The sequence below is a fragment of the Odocoileus virginianus genome, chromosome 8 (assembly GCF_023699985.2).
Source record: "Odocoileus virginianus isolate 20LAN1187 ecotype Illinois chromosome 8, Ovbor_1.2, whole genome shotgun sequence".
Classification (NCBI taxonomy): domain Eukaryota; kingdom Metazoa; phylum Chordata; class Mammalia; order Artiodactyla; family Cervidae; genus Odocoileus; species Odocoileus virginianus.
In genome coordinates, this window is record NC_069681.1 from 15,609,103 (window position 1) to 15,627,931 (window position 18,829).

The window sequence follows — 18,829 nt, forward strand, 5'->3', positions numbered from 1 at the left end:
GGCATTTTCTGTCTTAAGTCTTTTATGCTTCCCTTTTTCCTAATAGCACACGCAAGTGCTCATGTGCACACACACACACACACAGTCCTCTCAGAAACAATAGAATGCACATTTCCATGTAACTGACAAGCTTAGTGGAGCAATCTGTCAGCATCAGGAGGTGCTAAGAGGCAATGAGGAATCGAGTTGAGCTTTGCATTTCTGACTCTTAAGTTGTGATCCAGAGCCAGGTTCTCTTTTTTCTTTTTAAAAATTTTAACGTTTTATTGTTGTTATTGTTGAGTTGCTAAGTCGTGTCTGACTCTGCGACCCCATGAACTGCAGCACACCAGGTTTCCATGTCTTTTATTTTTTAATTGTGGTAAAATGCTTATGACCTAAAACTTACCGTCTCAACCATTTTTTTTAAGTGTACAATTCAGTGGTAAGTATATTCACCTTGTTGTGTAACCATCTCCACCATCTATCTCCAAAATTCTTTTCATCTTGTAAAACGGAAGCTCTTTACCCATTAAACAGTAACTTCCCAATCTCTCTCCCCTCTCCTCTCCCAACTACCATTCTACCTTCTGTCTTTATGAATTGGACTATTCTAGGGACCTCATGTATGTGAAATTGTACAGCGTTTTTCTTTTAGTGATTGGTTTATTTCACTTAGCATGATGTCCTTAGGGACATCTACGTTGTAACATGTATCACAATTTCCTACCTTTTGAAGGCTGGATGATATTCTACTGTGTGTCTAGACCACATTTTCTCCATTTATCCATCCACGGCCACTTGGGTCATTTCCACTTTTTGGCTGTTGTGAGTAGTGCTGCTATGAACATAGACGGAGGCAGGTTTAGACTGTTGACTGTCACAGCCAGTGGCTCTCAGAAGACCCATGTGTTCTGTCCATAGGAAAGGACTGAGGCCTGTGAAGAACTGTTACGGATAGAAGAGGATGCTCACTGGCCATCCGAGGGGACGTGAGTACCCAGGGCTGGGGATGAGCCTCCATCCTGTAAAGTGCATGTTTCATGTGAAATAGCAGCTCTGTCATGATAGAATCGTGGTCCACTTTTCTTTGGGCAAGCTGATAGCCCTGTCCAATGATGTTGATCAGAAGGTGAAGGTTTATCCGCTGGTACTTACTGTCATATTGGGACCACACAGTACTAGGTCATACCTCTTCCTTGGCCGTGAGTTTTATCAGATTTGAGGCTATGGGTAGAATGTGATTCAAGAAATGAGATAGAATTGCTGGACAGAAGATTTCAGCTTACTTTCCTTTGTCTGAACCAACCAACAGCTGGACCTAAAATGTTATATGGTCCTGTTCCCACTTCTTTCCCCGGAATCCTTAAGGCCTGAGAAAACCATATACTTCTGAGGTCTTGGTCTTAAGTCTAATAGTTGCACTAGCTAATGTTTATTAAATACCACATCAGGCACTGTCCTAAGTCCTTCACAGGTAGCAACTCATTTCCTCTTTACAACAACTCTATGGGATAAATTCTGTTTTTATCCCTCATTTTGCCGATGACAAAACCGAGGCATAGGAAGACTGATCATCTTGCCCCAGGGTTACAGAGGGCTAGGATTGAACCCAAGGAATCTTGCACCAGATGGACATTCCTTCCAGTCTATTGCATATAAAGATTTACTTGGCCAGCTTTATGCAGGAGGGCATGAGTAATCTGTCAAGACAGTGAACCTTTTCCAGGGGGGTTGAGTTTGGACCATATGGCATAGGGTAGATTTTTGGTTCCCAGGATTCTGTTTTCCATGATCCAGCATATAGGCCTGGACCTTCCATCAGACTTCATGCGGGTTTTCCCCTTAGTGAGAATGTACTCACTACAAAGTTTCTTCACTTATAGAAAGACATTGACTTATGTTCTGTAGTAGAAAGCAGTAACCGTGATCAAATCTCTCTTGCCTTTTAAAAATATTGCAGAGTTCCTTTCAAATTACTGTCTAATACAGCCAGCTATTCATTGGATATGCTGAGGAGTAGGAGGAGGACTAGCTTGATTATAGAATCATAGAATTATAGGGAAATGGATTTTATAGAGAAAGAGTTTTTAAACTATGTAAATCTTTGGAAACCCCATATTCAATCTTATATATATTATTCCTAACTCTGCCTGTAAATCAGTATCATCTGTAGACCTTAATAAAATGTTCAAGCCCTAGACAACCTGCTTGGGAGTATCAGCCCTGGCATTTTTTTAAAGCACCTTAGATGATTTTACTGCTTAAAGAGCCTGGACTGAGAACCACTCAGCTTGTCCATTACCCTCACGCTACAGTTGGGCAGGTGGGGGCCCAGGGTCATTGAGACTTTGAATGATGTGTTTTACAGCCAAGCTGGCTCCCCTGCCCCAGTAACTCTGGAAGCTCACCCCACAGAGTTCTGACACATCTTCATTAAAATGCTGGGTTTGTCAAAATGGTTTTTGTAATGTTAGGTGGATTTTTGTAAGTTTGCTCTTAAGAACCCAGGTGCTATTCATGTTCTGGTGGTCATTTTCGGTCTCATGCTTGGTTTCATGCTGCAGAATAAGTGCATCCAAAGACCAGGACATTGATATAGCAATGATTGAACAGCTGAGAGAAGCGGTGGATTTGCTGCAAGATCCCAACAGGTATGTGTGTCTTTCCTTGGCCCAGGTTTTATGGGTCCATAATGTACACTAATTTATTGAGTGCATTATCTCAATTTTTTAAGTATCTATACACACAGTTTGGGCTCACCACTAACCACTGGAAAAAAAAGTTAGTTTTAACTGTGTTTTCCCAAGATGCATAAATAAAAGAGTCAAACTTCTGGAGGGATTGAGATCAGTTACCTTCTGTTCATCGTCTCTTGAAATTCATTCATCCTTCATGCAGTTCATTGGGTGATTTTTGTATAATGTTTAGACAACAGAAATAGTCAAAGTGCATATTTTATATTAATGAAGTTTAAACCCCTGGAATATAGAAATATAAGAGATTTTCTAAAAAAGAAAAATATTAATTTATCAAGTGTTACCATATTTATTTATTTTTAAAAATTTTTATTGATGTTTAATTGATTTACAATGTTGTATTTAACTTCTGCTATATAGCACTGTGACTCAGTCATCCATACATATGGTGCCAAGTATATGTTAACTAAATTATATATTTCCAAAGATTTGGGTGGTAATTTTTTCATTGAATTAGTCATTATCAATAATAGGCACTATATGCAGTCAGTATGGTTTTTGATTTTTTAGCTGAAGATAATAGAATGCCCATGGACAAAATATTTTTCAGGACGGCAGTATACCTGGTATTGGGTGATAACTACCGTATTGATGGAGAAGTAGATCCAAAGGTTATCCCTGGTAAACCATTCAGGGTTTGTGGGGATTTAAATGTGAAGATGACGTGGTCTTGTAATATGGTGGGTGTGGAAATCACACCAGGTTCTGGGAGTTTATGGAAAGAGGTATTAGTGAGTCCCAGAGTGCCAGGGAGAGCACACCACCACTGTTGCCTGGCTCTGAAGGAGTGCTCACAGGTCGGGCGAGCATGGCTGGAAATCTTCAGCAGTTCATTTGAAAAGCATTTCGATTCTGCCGATGTTAGTTGAGTGCTTAGAGTGTAGAAAGATGTGCAGTGTGCACCTTGGGGGACATAAGGATGAACAAGACACAGCTCTTCCCCCTAAGAACTTAAACCATCACTACACATGTTGCCTTGAGTAGTGATTTATAAGTGTAATGGATTTAAGGGCTTGAAGTGAAGGAAGCAAGTGATAGAGTGAATGCCTGACTCCGGGTGGAAAAGGGGAGGTGGCTCAGCCAGCCTTCTGAAGTCTAGAGTGTTTTACCTGGGCCTTTGACAGCTAGCACTTGCAAGGAGAAAGTGAATTCTGGACTGAATTAAAAGCTCATGCAAAGGCATGGAGGTCAAGAAGAGTGGAACAAACTTGGAAAATCTCAAGGAGAAAAGGTGATCTCCTACGCTGGCTGTGCTTCAGGAACATTTGTAGAAGTTTCAAAACACAGACACTGCCTGACACTGCTGTGGTGCGGGGGGTCTGGCCATTTTCTTTTCTTTTTTTTTTTAAAGTTTTGCTGGTGCTTCTGATACGCAGCCAGGAGTGGGACTTCCCAGAGGAGCTGTTCGGAGTGATGCAGGTGTGACTTCAAATTCGGGGTTGAGGAGCTGAGACCTCATTTTATATGTAGAAGGAATCAACGATGGCTTTAAAATGTGATTATTTTGTTCATTCTCCCTCATGTTTGACTCAGAGTCTGGCTTATTTGTAAGCACCTAACTGACGTGGGTTCCTTAAAAAGCTGAGTTTCACATTCTAAATCAGAGCAGTCAGTGAGAAAGTAGGAAACAGGGAGAAGAGAGCTTCTGTGTGTGTGTGTGTGTGTGTGTGTGTGTGTGTGTGTGTGTGTGTAAGAGAGAGTTTGAGATAGAGAGAGAGACAGAGAGAGTAATTATATGGAGTGGGGAAATAGTATGGCTGGAGGAGAACTACCTTAGTCAACCAGACACTGGTTGCAATCCCAGTTCTAACCCCAGTTAATCTGGGTGAGTTACATAAGTTCTCTGTACCCCAGTTTTCTCATCTATAAGATGGGCTGTAAGTACTTGTCTTTTACTGTTGTGAGGATTTGAAATAATAAATAAACTGCTGGTGGAAGGGTCCACTGGCAGAACCGTTCTCCAGAAGGCAACCTTGTAGTTTGTAGCCATAGCCTAAAAATAGATATAAAGCTTTTGAACTAATTCCAGAATTGTATCCTAAGGGACAAAGAGACATGAACAGCAGTTGTGAGGGGAGAGAGGTGTTTTTCATAGCAAATATTTGGAAAAAAGGCAATGATCTAACAATTTAGAGATACTTAAATCATGGTCCTTAATAAGATGAAATATGCAACCAATACCTTTTTTTTTAACTTTTCAATGTATTTTAGGTTGCTCACTATATAATGTTAACTTTAAAAAGTGTAAAAGTACATAAAGTTTGATCCCAATGATATAAATAGAATTAATGGATAGTGAAAGTTGCTCAGTCGTGTCTGCCTCTTTGTGACCCCATGAACTATACAGTCCATGGAATTCTCCAGGCTGGAATACTGGAGTGGGGTAGCTCTTGCCTTCTCCAGGGTATCTTCCCAACCCAGGGGATTGAATCCAGGTCTCCCGCATTACAGGAGGATTCTTTATTAACTAAGCCACCAGGGAAGCCCAGGAATACTGAAATGGGTAGCCTATCCCTTCTCCAGCGGATCTTCCTGACCCAGGAATTAAACCAGGGTCTCTTGCATTGCAAGCGGTTTCTTTACCAGCTGAGCTACCAGGGAAGCCCCAGGTCCCATTAACAGTTAAAACTAGAAACAAATATATCAAGATCGAAGTTTTCTCTGAGTGTTTCTAAATTACGGTTTTTATTTATACTTTAAACACTGGAGATACTCAGTAGCAGATACTGTGGTAGTTCTTTGGTGATTGTTTGAAGTGGGGGTGAGGATGGAGGGAAACAGTCCAAGGTGTTTTAGACCTGACCCCTCCTGTCTCCATCTGAGATGGGAATCATGGGAACAGCCAGTTTGAGAAGGAGGGTATTGGACTCAGTTTAGGACCTGCTGCATAGAATCCAAGGTGACAGTGTGATACTGTCCATTCAGCCGCTAGATGTTTAGGTCTGGGGCTCCAAGACTTAGACTTAAAAGTTACTTTCAGGGACTTCCTTGGTGGTTCAATGGTTAAGACTCCAAGCTCTTAAGGCAGGGGGCCAGGGTTGGATCCCTGGTCAGAGAACTGGATCCCACATGCTGCAACTAAGGCCCCAGTGCAGCCAGATAAATTTGAAAAATAAAGTACAATAAAAGTTACTTTCATAAGGTATGTTGTAATGGAAGCAGTATTATAAATGGATGGAGTTCCCAAGGGTGAGCCCGTCAATGGGAAAGGAATTTGAGTCCAAGATAGAGCCTTGAAGACGTGATGTGACAGAGAGGAGACTCCCACTTGGGCTCAAACTTGATATTGTTTTAATATTTCTGCCTTCTTACACTTCGTATCACTTTTCCAGTAAACTTTGCTTACAAATTCGAGATGAATATGTGAGCCCCAAAGTGAAAAAGAATGGCTTCGTTTGGTGGACATAGCAGTGGCCAGGGAATGTGGGACTGGAGCCCAGAGTAAGATCGGGGTGACCTGGCGGGTGTGGCTCCCCATTCTGGGCCTCCGTGGCGTCATCCTTCATGAGAAGTGGGGTGAGCTGAGGATCTGGAGATACTGCCCCAGCCTTGAAGGTCTGAGGCAATAAGTTGCCAAGGATGTCGAGCCAGTCGGCATTGCTGGTGGGTGTGGAGAAGCACAGCCTTGAGTAACCTTCCCAGGGATAGTTGATTTGCATCTTTGTGGATTGTTGCGTTAAAATATATTATGTTGTAAAACTTTTATGCATTTGACCTCCTCCCTAAAGTAATCGACTGCTTTGGTTGCTATAGATCTTTGTTGTGCGTCCTGAAATAGATATTCTACTATTACAGTTCTAACTAAATGTGTCTGTGAGCTGGTATAATAGGGATAAAGAAAGAGCCCTGTTTTTGCTTCTGATAAAGAGAGGGCACTTCAAGAGGTCAGTTATTTCTAGTTGCTTGAATAATAGTCATAAAAAGTTTATATACACATTAAGATTTCCCTTTATCTCGTTTCCTAGATCCAGATTGCTTTGTTTGTTTTAATCAAGTCACTGATCATAGGATTAAATTTTAGAGCTTTACCTTTCATGCAACCCTAACATCAAAAAATTTAGTTGAATATTGCTTTCCTGTTTTGCCTTTGTTGATTTCTTCTCTCAAGGATTTCTGATTGTTGGTTAGATACCATCTTCATTAGATTGTATACTATGAATGCATACCCACCTTTTAAAATAGCTTTGTAACTTTTATATGACTTTTAGAAATTCCTGGTTTTATAGATCTTAAAAAAAATTCAACTCTTAAAATTACAGAAATTCAGAAACTGTAAGACAATTTCAGATATAAAATGCATATCTTAAATTGCTTTTGAAATTTTTTATTTTAATATTCTTATTAAATAAATGCCCTTGGTACATATACTGTAGTATAGTGTATGTACAGTATAATAGACACTTTACTTGTTGCAACAAACTGATTAAGTTTTTAATAAAATTTAGTGTGTGCCATATATATATATGGAATTTAAAAAGATGGTAATGATAACCCTATATGCAAAACAGAAAAAGAGACACAGATGTACAGAACAGACTTTTAGACTGTGGGAGAAGGCGAGGGTGGGATGTTCAGAGAGAACAGCATTGAAACAAGTATACTATCAAGGGTGAAACAGATCACCAGCCCAGGTTGGATGCATGAGAAGTGCTCAGGGCTGGTGCGCTGGGAAGACCCAGAGGGATGGGGCAGGGAGGGAGGTGGGAGGGGGGATCGGGATGGAGAACACGTGTAAATCCATGGCTGATTCATGTCAATGTATGGCAAAAACCACTACAATATTGTAAAGTAATTAGCCTCCAACTAATAAAAATAAATGAAAAAGAAAAAGGAAAAAAAAAATTTAGTGTGTGCTACCTATGACTCTTCTGACCTTATCAGAAATTATTATTCTATTTCAAATAAGTTGGATTTTGATACCAAAGTAGATTGAGAATTATATTAAAAATATATATATATATAGTCACAGTGAGGAAACTATATAGTTTGAAGTTTCTACCATAAACCTTTTATTACTCAATTCTAATGATAAACACAACTTTTAAGTATAACTAAAAGCAGTAGGATTTATTAAAGTTTAGTAATTTGGTAACACTTTTTTTCTCCCCTACTGTTTAGATTAAGCACAGATATTACAGAGAGAAGTGTTGTAAACTTTTACCCTGTGGACCCGGCAGATGACTTGGAATTGCAAGACTCTGCACTAAAGTATGTTGACCTTTCTGTAACAGTATATTTTCTCTTTTTACATTGAAATATTTTTGCTTTAAATTATATTTATATCTTTTTATTCTGTAATTCCTACAGTGGTCAAATACAGCTGGAGGCGTCTCCAGAATGTGAGGTAAGGCTGCTCTTGGATGAACCAGAGTTCTGGTGCAGTGTTCTGCCACAGAAGAGTGGCTACCATATTCTATCAAGATGTATCATGGGTTAGAACATTCATTATAATACTTGGGCCACCTGATCCAAAGAGCCGACTCATTGGAAAAGACCCTGATGCTCGGAAAGATTAAGGGCAGGGGGAGAAGGGGGCAACAGAGGATGAGATGGTTGGATGGTATCACTGACTCAATGGATATGAGTTTGAGCGAACTCCAGGAGACGGTGAAGGACAGAGAAGCCTGGTGTCCTGCAGTTCATGGGGTCACAAAGAGTCAGACACAACTGAGCGACTGAACAAGAACTTTCATTAGTGAGATCAGTATTCAAATTTGTTCAAGATCTGTTTTTCAAATTTTTTATACTTTTAGCTTCTTTAGTTTTCCTGCTTATCTATTATATTTCACCTCCCATTGAAGATGAGAGTTGACTCTTTCCATTGAATTCTCTAAATCTTTATGTCAGACCATGGCAAATAAGACCCACAGAGAAACCTGGCTCTGTCAGAAACTGGAGGTAGGACCAGCCAGGGTAAGCAGCCTATGAACTGACCGACCAGCTGAACGTAAACTAGGAAAGACTTGAAAGATAAAGAGTAAGTGGTTTGAGAAATGTCTAGGAGGATTAAGAGACTAGCAAAGATAAACTGATGGGGGAGTTTGGGGACAGGGTAAGGGTAGGTTAGGTAGCTATGTAGGGTAAAATTCAGGTGGCTGCAGAGAAAGCAGTTTTGACATAAAAATAGACATAAGCTTAGAAGGTCCCCCCAAAAAAGAGGGGGAGAGAGAGAGGTCTGAGACGGTAACATGGGAGTAAAACATTGGTTACAGCCTGTTTCATCCCTTCTTACTGAATGGATTTAGGATGGCTAATTTCAGTACAGCCAACTTATGTTCCTTGAGGTATCTGAACAGGTACCGTATTACAGCAGTCTCACACTCTTAACTAGCTAAGTCTCTATGTTAAATAAGAAGGAAAAGAGCTATAGTTTAAAAACCCATGTTCCTAGAGAGTATGGTTTCATGGTTGAGTGTAGTAATTTGGAATTACATTGAGTTTTCTTTGCATCTCAAAGGCTTGCCAACTATGGACTCACGTGGGCTGCCTCTCTAACTTCTTGATTTTCTGTAAGTTAGGATCCACCTTCTAACTTTAGCTGTGACTGTTCGTCCGCTCTGTGCTTGGAGTCACTGCGCTCCCTCCTCCCCAAGAGGAGGGTCACTGAATGACCCAGTGGTGGGACATCAGGACGCCTCTGTGTGAAGGCTCTCCTGTGTCTGTTTTATGAGGCTCTCCTTTTGGGACATGCTCCTTTTGATTCTGTGCAGACTCACTTTTATATTTAGATTTTTACTTGGAAATAATTACAAAAGGTTAAAAAATGACAGAACTCTGCAAAAAGTTACAAAAAAATTATAACCTTTTACCCACATTTTCTGTGATTAACATTTTACCACTTTTGTGGTATCTCTGTCTCTCTCTTCTTCCCCAGAGTTCTTTTTCTGAAAATCAAAGGATAAGTTTTGTACGTCAGAGTCCTTTTCCCTAAGCATCTCAATGTACCTTTCCTAAGAATAGGGATTTTATCCTATATAACTCGACTTCAGTTATCAACTTCATAAATTTACACTCATAAAATAGTTTCATCTAATCTGCTCTCCATATGCCAAATATTTAGATTGATCTAATGATGTTTTTCACAGCACTTTTTCCCTTTTAGTAGGATCCAGGTTAGAGGCGATATTTGTCAGGTACCTATGGTTTCCTTTATTCTGCCATAACCTGTCTTTGATTTTTTAATGACCTTAAAATTTTAAAGAATATAGTGCTCCTCTCTTTTAAAGAATGAACTGCCTCTTATTTTGTGGGGCAGAAATCCTTCATATTTCCTCACGGTGAGATTGAGTCTCCGTGCCTTGTCTGGGATGCTGCCCAGGTGACGTGGCATCCTTCTCAGGGTATCACCTTCAGAGGCACATTGTATATGTCTGTGCTTCACTGGTGATGGTAATTTGATCACCCAGTTGACGTGGAACTTGATTTCTCCACCATTTAAGTATTGTTCTATTTCCCCTTGCAGCTAGTAGTCAGTGAAGAGATACTTTGAGACCATGTTAGAATCCTGCTGCAGACCCACTTTTTAAATCTTTTTTGGGGGTCTGTGCTGCATAGCACACAGAGATTCCCACTAAGATGTGGGATCTAGTTCCCTGTCGAGGGGTTGAACCCATGCCCCCTGCATTGGAAGCGCAGAGTCTTAACCGCTGGGCCACCAGGGAAGACCCTGCAGAACCACATTTGATTCCAGCAAAATAGATGCCCTCCTGTGTACATGATTTCAGGAGTATCAGGAAGACATCAAGCCTCTAGGAAAAAAAGATCTCCATTCCATCTCTGATTTATAGTATTAATTTGTTTTTGTTTCTTTTTTCCTTTTTGGTGGAACGAGGAGTTATGTTCGGTGTAAGGAATTCTTATTCCTTATCTTCCTTCTTTGGGCAATTCTCTGTCCATGACAGATATGTCTTCATGATTTTTAAAAGGGAGGGAGTATTTCTGGCTCTGGTGGAAAAAAAAAAAGAGTCACAAGAAGGAGGAATGGAAGAGAAAGTGGTGGATGAGCAAGGCCAGTGCTGATGATATGTGGAACTTAAATGGGCCCCTCCTTTATGGTCTGGTTATTTCTATATTATTTCTTCCACCCGGTTCAGGAAGAAATCAATTTCATAAGCAGAGTCTTGAATCAGTTAGCCAGTCTGTGTTGAGTCCTTGTGCTGGATGCAGCCTTGTTTTTAGTACCCAAGACTGGAATAGGAAAGAGATGAAGTTGCCCTCACTTTTAAGGCATTTTAAAAATTGTGGAGGAAAGAAGCCATGGATATTGAGAAAGCAGAGAAGACTATGAAATGGCCCATAATCCTGGGTGTTTTAGGTACTCTGGGATAGCAGGAGACGGGATAAGAGTTTAAGGAAAGAGAAATTAATCTAGATTTCAAGGGTAATTTGCATTTGGATGGGTCCCAGAAAGCTGTGCTGAGCAAGACAGCCTGGCCATGATGGAATCAGCATAGAGCATAAACCAGACAGAGACACCATGAGAGAGACTGGTGCCCAGTTACATTGGTGAGACCGATTGTGAAATGGCTTGTAATTAGCACACCACATTCTCTGCCTTTTAACACACTTTAGATGACTGTCCCCATTAAGTTTGGATAGCACTGGCATCCATCCAGGAAGAACTGAAAAGTATACTCTCATACATAAATAATGTCCAGTGGGGAAGGATATTGGAGGAACACAGGGAAAATTAGAGAACAGAGTTTCTGATAGAGAATCAAAACTGCAAGTTACTTGTTAGCAGTTAAGACATTTAATTGGGTAGGGAAATCAATGACATTTTATGCTAAAAATATGTTATCCCCTTGAATTTGTCACAGTTGGGAATGTTTTTTAATAGCAGTCCTCAACAATAGGAATAGCCATGTTAAATTTATACTAGTTTGGTGATATGTGTGAACATGTTTATATTAGTTATCACCAAAATTTTATAGTGTGGATCAATGGGATTTTGTTGTCGCTGGCCATGTCACAAGGCTTATGGTATCTTAGTTCCCTGACCAGGAATCAAACCTGGGCCTTCGACTGGAAGTGTGGAGTCCTAACAACTGCAGAGACGGGGAATTCCCTGGGGTTCTTGATTACCTTATAAAAAAGGCAGATCTGGGTAAAATAAACTATCAAGTTTTCTCGTTGGTGTCAAAACAAACTGATGTTGAATTGGTAGCGTAAGACTTTGCTAGGTCCAGGCATGTTCTTTTATTAAAAAGCTCCCAGTGAGATTTTGTGTATTTGGGAGCTACTGCCTTGGACAATTTCTGAAAACCCTTCTGCTCCCAGCGGGTGGGAGCCTGCAGGTTACTTGGTAACCTGGCAAGCTGATGTTCACAGGTACTTTAAGCTGAGCTCTTTGCTCTGGGAAATACCTTTTCTTAGTTTGTATGATATTTTAGATGTATTTTTCTGTGAATATAGCTGCATGTTTTTAGAAAGTGTACAGTAAAAATGGCCTACTTAACTACAAATTAATTCCACGTATTATGCATTGTGTCCCTGTGTGCCACGTTTACGATAGAAGTCAGACTCAGTTCTTGCCTCAAAAATTTTATAATCTGATGGAACATACCATGCATTTTTTCTCTTCCTTTAGGTGCAAAATGACCTAACATTACAGAGTAATGGGAGCGAGTATTCTCCCAATGAGGTAAGTTTCCTGATGGTTAGTGAAAGCTGAGGTGTTTTGTGAAACCTGAATTGGAATATCTTTTAGAAAAATCTGTAATCTGAGACTTGTGATTCGTGAGTTAATTGTATTGCAGAATCTCGGAGGGAATCTCTCATTAGCTCTCATAGCCTGATCCAGCCCTATCCATAATTAAAAACTCATTTTATAAGATATATTTTGAAAATTAAATATAGTAGCATTTTTATGGAAAGCAGAGTGAAAATAGCTCAAATAGGCAACATTTAGAATGTCTTGTTAACCATAAATGATTCAGCATGGGGTTTCCATATAGCTGAGACATCTGCTCAGCATCCTCTATTTCCTCATCTCATTGTGTTATGAGATTCTTTATCAGATGTGCCCTGTGTGAGGTGGATGTATGTGTGTGTGTGTGTGTGTGTGTGTGTGTGTGTGTGTGTGTGTGTGCACGTGCGTGTGCGTGCCTGCATGTGAATGTACACATCTATTCTGGAGCAGAAAAGGATTACCAGTATCACACGATCATGAACTCTTTTATAATGAGCATATAAACATTGAACAAATCTCCCCCCAAATAACATTCTGTCGATTCTACCACAAGAATTTGCAATGTGGAGATGCATCCATTATCATATTTTTTAGTCTGGGCTTCCTCACAGCAGCCAGTGCCAGGAGGTCGTGGTTTTGTTACAGTCCTTGGTCCTGGAGAAGCATGCCTAGTTCTGCTCCAGGTCTTTAAGAAGTGTCCTTTCCTTCTAACGCCACAGATGAGAGAGAGCTCCCCCGCCATCTCTCCGAGCAGCACCAGCACAGCTCTGTTTGGCCTGAAACCTCGATCAGGTAAATGGAAACCTCAGCGTTCTTGCCCATGTGAGACAACTCCGGAGTTTCTCTTTAGCCTTTTGCGTGCCTATGTTATAGTGGGAGCAGCCTTGTCAGCGCTGGTGAGTTTGAATCCTGGCATCAGAACCTCGCTACAGCTTGGGCAGGGAGATTTCCAGGCTCCGTGTCAGTGTATCTCCTCTTAAGGCTGTGTTGTCAGTAACAGATCATCTTACCTTTTTGTGAATCAGAGCACAGAGAGAAAAATGTTGGGGTGTGTAAGTGGTAAAGAAATGCTTTGTGGATAAACTGGCCACCCCTTGGCCTCGGTAGTTGCTGGTACCTTGCTGAGTTAACGATGGTGACTCTCTTTGTGAGACACCCCTCATTTGCTTTCTGGACCTTGGTAAGGTCTGTATGTTTACTCCTGTGACAGGCAGTCATTCCAAGACTCACATGAGTGGTCAGGAGAGATTTAAAAGACCTTTTCTGTTTGTATTACCTACTTTATTTTAACTTATTATTAGTACATTCACAAATGTAAATTATAGCAGTGGGCAAAATAACTACTGATTTTAAAAAGGAGTATGTATAGAAAAATTTGGTTCTTCTGATGTCTCCTCCTATTTAAAGTTCTTGCACTGTCTACCTTCTTTTAGGTGCTTCTTTGTTTTAGTATTTTTTATTCTTAGGTCTTTTGCATATATTCTGTACCAATGCTTTTCAGTTAACTGCTAAGAACGCACTCAGATGCTTTCAGCAAAAGGTAGTAAAGAACTTAAATATTCTTGGGTTTATTAGTAAAGCATTTTGGCAGCAGTTGCAGATATACATATTTATAATTTTTTACCCGTAGGAAAAAAAAGATAATTCTTTTATAAAGGAATGTTTTTTCATTTTTTGAGGAAGTTGGTTGATGGGTAACATGTGGCCAGGTATAATGGTTTTCTGGCATTTTGAATGGCCCATAAGACGAGGCTATTTGAGAACATGCTTGGGTTTGTGGTGGGGCTTAGGAGGTGTTTTATGGAGAGCCGAACTGTACTTGAAATTGGACTCAAATGACTGGCCCCACCATTTATAGACCTGAGAGTATGCAGCCAGATACAGGCTGGGCTTCAATTTGCAAGGTCTCAGGTTGTGCTGGGAGGAATACGGGCACCCATGCCTTGAGTGGTGATCTGCCAGGACTGTTCTCTGCACACCGAGGACCTCATATTTGGCTAGGCTTTCTCCTGTCCCTTATAGGCAGTTTTAGACAGTTTTAAAAGAGCAAATCAAAAGTTGAACGAATCTCCACAGAATAATATTCTTTTGAATGTGTATCTTTGTAGCTTAGATGTAAAATTGTCTCCATGACTTTTCCAGTTCTTTTTCTGGGGTCCAAATTCAGCTTATCAACTTTGTGCCTATACTGTTGAACCATTTCTGATTCTTTGTAGTGGTGAAAACTAAGTGAAATATTCATTTTGAATAGCAGGAAACAAAGATAATTTCCTTTCCTAGCTTCCAACCTCTCTATAATGCTGACTAACCAGTGTGGAAATTGTGCTGGCTGTTGAAAGCTTTGTGGAGTTTGTTGTAAATAATACTGATTTTTCTTCAGGAACATCAGATGGCATGTTGGAACTTTATGAAACTAGCATCATCTATTGGGAATGTTTAAATTTTTATTTATTAAGTTTAAAATATTTCAGGATGTATTTTTCACATTTTCTGGGAAAAAAATATATATTGTAATCCTAATTGAAGATCATATGACTAAAAAAGAGAAATTCTTTTTGATTAAGTAGCTTTAGATCTTTAAAAAATGATTTTTATGTTAAAATTCAGTATATGAATTCATGTGATTTCTGTGTTATAAATAAAAACAGACTGCTCAAATCAGCAAGTTGGAATAGAAACTTAGATTCTTTAAGTTGGCTGGTAGTTTTTTTCAAAAGAAATTTTTTTCTATGTTTTCCTCCAAGGAAAGACAAATGTATATATACCCAGTAGTTATTCCTACAACCATGTCCATGTATTTTACCAGCCATGCCTTAAGATTGAATAAAAATTGTGTAGGTATTTCCTAAATATCAAAAACTACTATATGAATAGTTAGTGCCCCCAAAAGTGATGTTATTTCATAAATGACCAACTTAAAAGTGCTTTGAACTGGTTGATATCTATTGGCTAATTAGGTTTGTTGTTAAAGAGACTCAACTAGTGTCCAAAATTGGTTTTATACTGATCAATATCTAAGAAAATATTGAGAGATATATCTATGATTCAAGGGTTGAGCAGAGTTGACTAGATTCAGATATCATTATAGATGTCTTTAAAGAGAAATTTTACATTGCCTTGGGAAAAAAAAAATTCACCAATTGTAAATGCTGATTCTATAATAGCTTTATTTGTAAATGATAGACATATTTACACATATTAAACTTTGCATAGCCAGCTTTTATGGTGAGTCATATTTGCTAAAATTGTTATTTAGAAGGTCTTTGGAAAAGGTATCTGGTAAGGCTTTTGCTTTTTATCTGCATAATCTATGGGGACCCCTTCTTTCCGTGGACCTGATTCATTAGTGCTCTTAAGTCTGTGGGCTTGAGAACTGTTAACGATGAATGATATTAACTGCATGCAAAGTATGTGATTGATAAGTACTAACACTCAGTTTTTTATCATTCTTTTTATTCCATGCGCCATCTTTCATTCTTCTGCTATATTGTACCTTTGAAATTAAATCCCATGATATGAAATTCGCTTCATTTCCATACACTCCTTATGCCATTTGTGAAATGCTGCCGCCCTTTTGGTTTTTCCTGGTCCTTGTGCAACCGTACGCGGACTGGCGCTCTCGCTCTCCTGCAGACCCAGCCCTCATTCTTCCTCCTATCTCCCTCAACAAACTTACGCAGGCACAAACATGGGACGACTCTAGCTACTGTGTTCCCTCTGCAGGAGACAGTGACGATGGTAGGTGGCTTTGTACCTGTTCTTCAATGTGCTCGTTAATAAGCCAGTGAATGAATACTGAACATTCATTTCTGTGCAGCTGAAGATAGAATGTGTTCTCCTGCATGCCTGACTTAAGAGAGAATAGGAAACCTGGAAAGTCCAGAAAAATGCATGTGCATTGATCTCTGGCAGTTTGTTACACTATGTTTAATTATCTTGAACATTCTGAATTTTGGAAGGACTGTACAATAATTTCTTCTCTATTCTTTCTGCTTGGGTTTTTTTTTTTTTTTTGGTGTGTTTGCTTGTTTATAAAAATTTGCGTTTTTGTACATTTGGATAATTTCTTCTGAACTAATGCTTTTGGAGTTTCATCTTTTATTATCAAGGCATTTGATAATGAGATTTTTAAAGTAATTAAGATATACTGTGACTGATCTGAAAGAAAGTGCACTGAGAATGGTTAGAAGTAAGGAATTTCTAAAAATGAAGAGAAATCACTTGCTTTTTTTTTTTCTTTGCAAATTCTTTGCACATTTTGACTTTTGATAACTTCAGCCCTTTCATCTATATAATAGTCAAGAGGGCTCCCCTGGTGCCTCAGTCATAAAGAATCCACCTGCCAATGCAGGAGATCTGGGGTCTATCCCTGGGCCCGGAAGATCTCCTGAAAAAGGAATTGACAGTGCACTCCAGTATTCTTGCCTGGGAAATCCCATGGACAGAGGACCCTGGCATGTTGCAGTCCATGGGGTTGCAAAAGAGTTGGACATGACTTAGCGACTCAACAACAACAAATATTCAAGAATGGTAACTTGGCTTGAGAATCAAATATGCAAAAAAAATTGAGGACCCCTAGCTAGGATTAATGTGGATATTGTTTGATCTCATGCTACTATATATCTAAAGTAGTCTAAAAGATGAAAATAAAATACATATAGTTATTTAGAGATACTTACTACAGATATCTCAATCTCCATATTGGTGTGTTAGTTCAGATCTTAGGCATTTTACTCCAAGATACAAAGTAATTAAAAGTAATGTTAAATGAAATAGTATGATTTATAGAGAAGAAAAGTGACATGTGGGGTAAAACCACAGTGCAAACACAAGAAGATATATTTTCTGATAAGTTATTTTTTTAATCTAAGTATCAATATGTTATATGTAATGACTAGAAACCATATATGTAAAACATTTGTTGTGATTTCTGGTCAAAATTCAACCAAAAAATGCTTTTTCAGACTTCATTACATAGAAGGATAATGTATATTTTGTCAGGTTAGTTACAAAAGGAATTTTATTTCATAGATTTCTAAAATTTCAAACCAAAAGCAAGTGTGATTAAGCAACAACAACAAGGAAACCAAAGTTCCTTCTTATATCACCCCACTTTAAATTCTGGAAATTGAGGAAGGCTAAATGGAAACTTTCTTGATAAACTATTCCTTTACTTAAAGGGGAGAGAATCATTTTCATTTCTCAGAAAGCATGGCTATTTATGGATCTGATGATGTTTAAAGGAAATAAAGCCTAGAATGAAAGATTTATGTGTGATTTGGTATTTCCTTAGGAATGATATCTGAAAAAGACTTTCTAAAGCTGGGTAAGATTTAGACATAGCAGTAAAATTTCTGTCTTTATAAATGAACCAACTAAAACGAGAAAGGTGAGGTGACCTGCCTGGCTCACACTGCTAGATAGAGGGGGAGCTGGGGCCATGCCCAAGGCTCCAGTCTCCTCTCCACCAACCTACCTTCACATTTACAGCTGTTTATTGAGGATTCTTTTTACAAGATACTAAGCCAGATAAAGTCTTAAGATTTCCATAGAAAATAATCATGGTGAAAATCTTCCTGAAAATAAAATAACCATGCAATACGTCTCTGATATTTTTTCTATGAGTGAAAATTCTAGGGATTCACATGTGGCTATTATCGTGTACTGCACACACACATAGACACACACACGCGCACGCACACAAAATAACAAAGGGATTGTTTTCAGTATTAATCTACCTGGATTAGGCATTGGGGAGTTATTATTTTCCCCTTTTTGCAATTTGTCTACAGTATGCCCTAGGGAAGGGATAATTTTCTGTTAATTATCTGATAATTTTCTGGCAGCAGAAGTCTTTTCAAATATTTGTGTAGGTTCCCAAATCTGACCTTTCAAATAAAATCTTCGTTATCTTTGAGCTAAATGTTGCCTTCTGATTTGAATACATTTTCCAATACATTTTAAATTTTTTTCAAACTTTAAACTTTTTATCTTGTATTGGCATATAGCCGATTAACAATGTTATGGTAGTTTCGGGTGAACAGCGGGGCTCAGCCATACATATACACGTATGCACTCTCCCCTAAACCCTGCTGCCATCCAGGTGCCGCCCAACATTGACTGGAGTTCCATGCGCTATACAGTAGGTCCTTGTTGGTTACCCATTTTGAATATAACAGTGTGTACATGACCTTCCCAGACTCCCTAACTATTCCTTCCCCTTCGCCAGCAACCATCAGTTCATTTTCTGAGTCTGTGAGTCTCTTTCTCTCTTTTTTTAAAATTTTAATTGGAGGCTAATTTCTTTATAATATTGTGGCAGTTTTTTCCATACATTCACATTCTCTTTCTGTTTTGTAAGTGTTTTTTTAATTAATGAAGAAACACTGTATGTATCCCC

General features: G+C 39.0%; 1 protein-coding gene across 4 annotated transcripts in view; it reads left to right on the top strand.

The window, feature by feature from the left end:
- The window catches only part of LRCH1 (leucine rich repeats and calponin homology domain containing 1), a 212,503-nt gene that overhangs the window by 159,714 nt on the left and 33,960 nt on the right, over positions 1–18,829 (top strand). For 2 of the 4 annotated variants that reach the window (XM_070471233.1, XM_070471234.1), the window contains exons 10-16: positions 904–971; positions 2,547–2,633; positions 7,857–7,946; positions 8,046–8,082; positions 12,328–12,381; positions 13,149–13,221; positions 16,063–16,167. In XM_070471233.1, the coding sequence (XP_070327334.1) occupies positions 904–971; positions 2,547–2,633; positions 7,857–7,946; positions 8,046–8,082; positions 12,328–12,381; positions 13,149–13,221; positions 16,063–16,167 (514 nt within the window). The remainder of the gene's footprint in view (positions 1–903; positions 972–2,546; positions 2,634–7,856; positions 7,947–8,045; positions 8,083–12,327; positions 12,382–13,148; positions 13,222–16,062; positions 16,168–18,829) is intronic. The other 2 variants (XM_070471235.1, XM_070471236.1) reach the window with 1 other exon arrangement.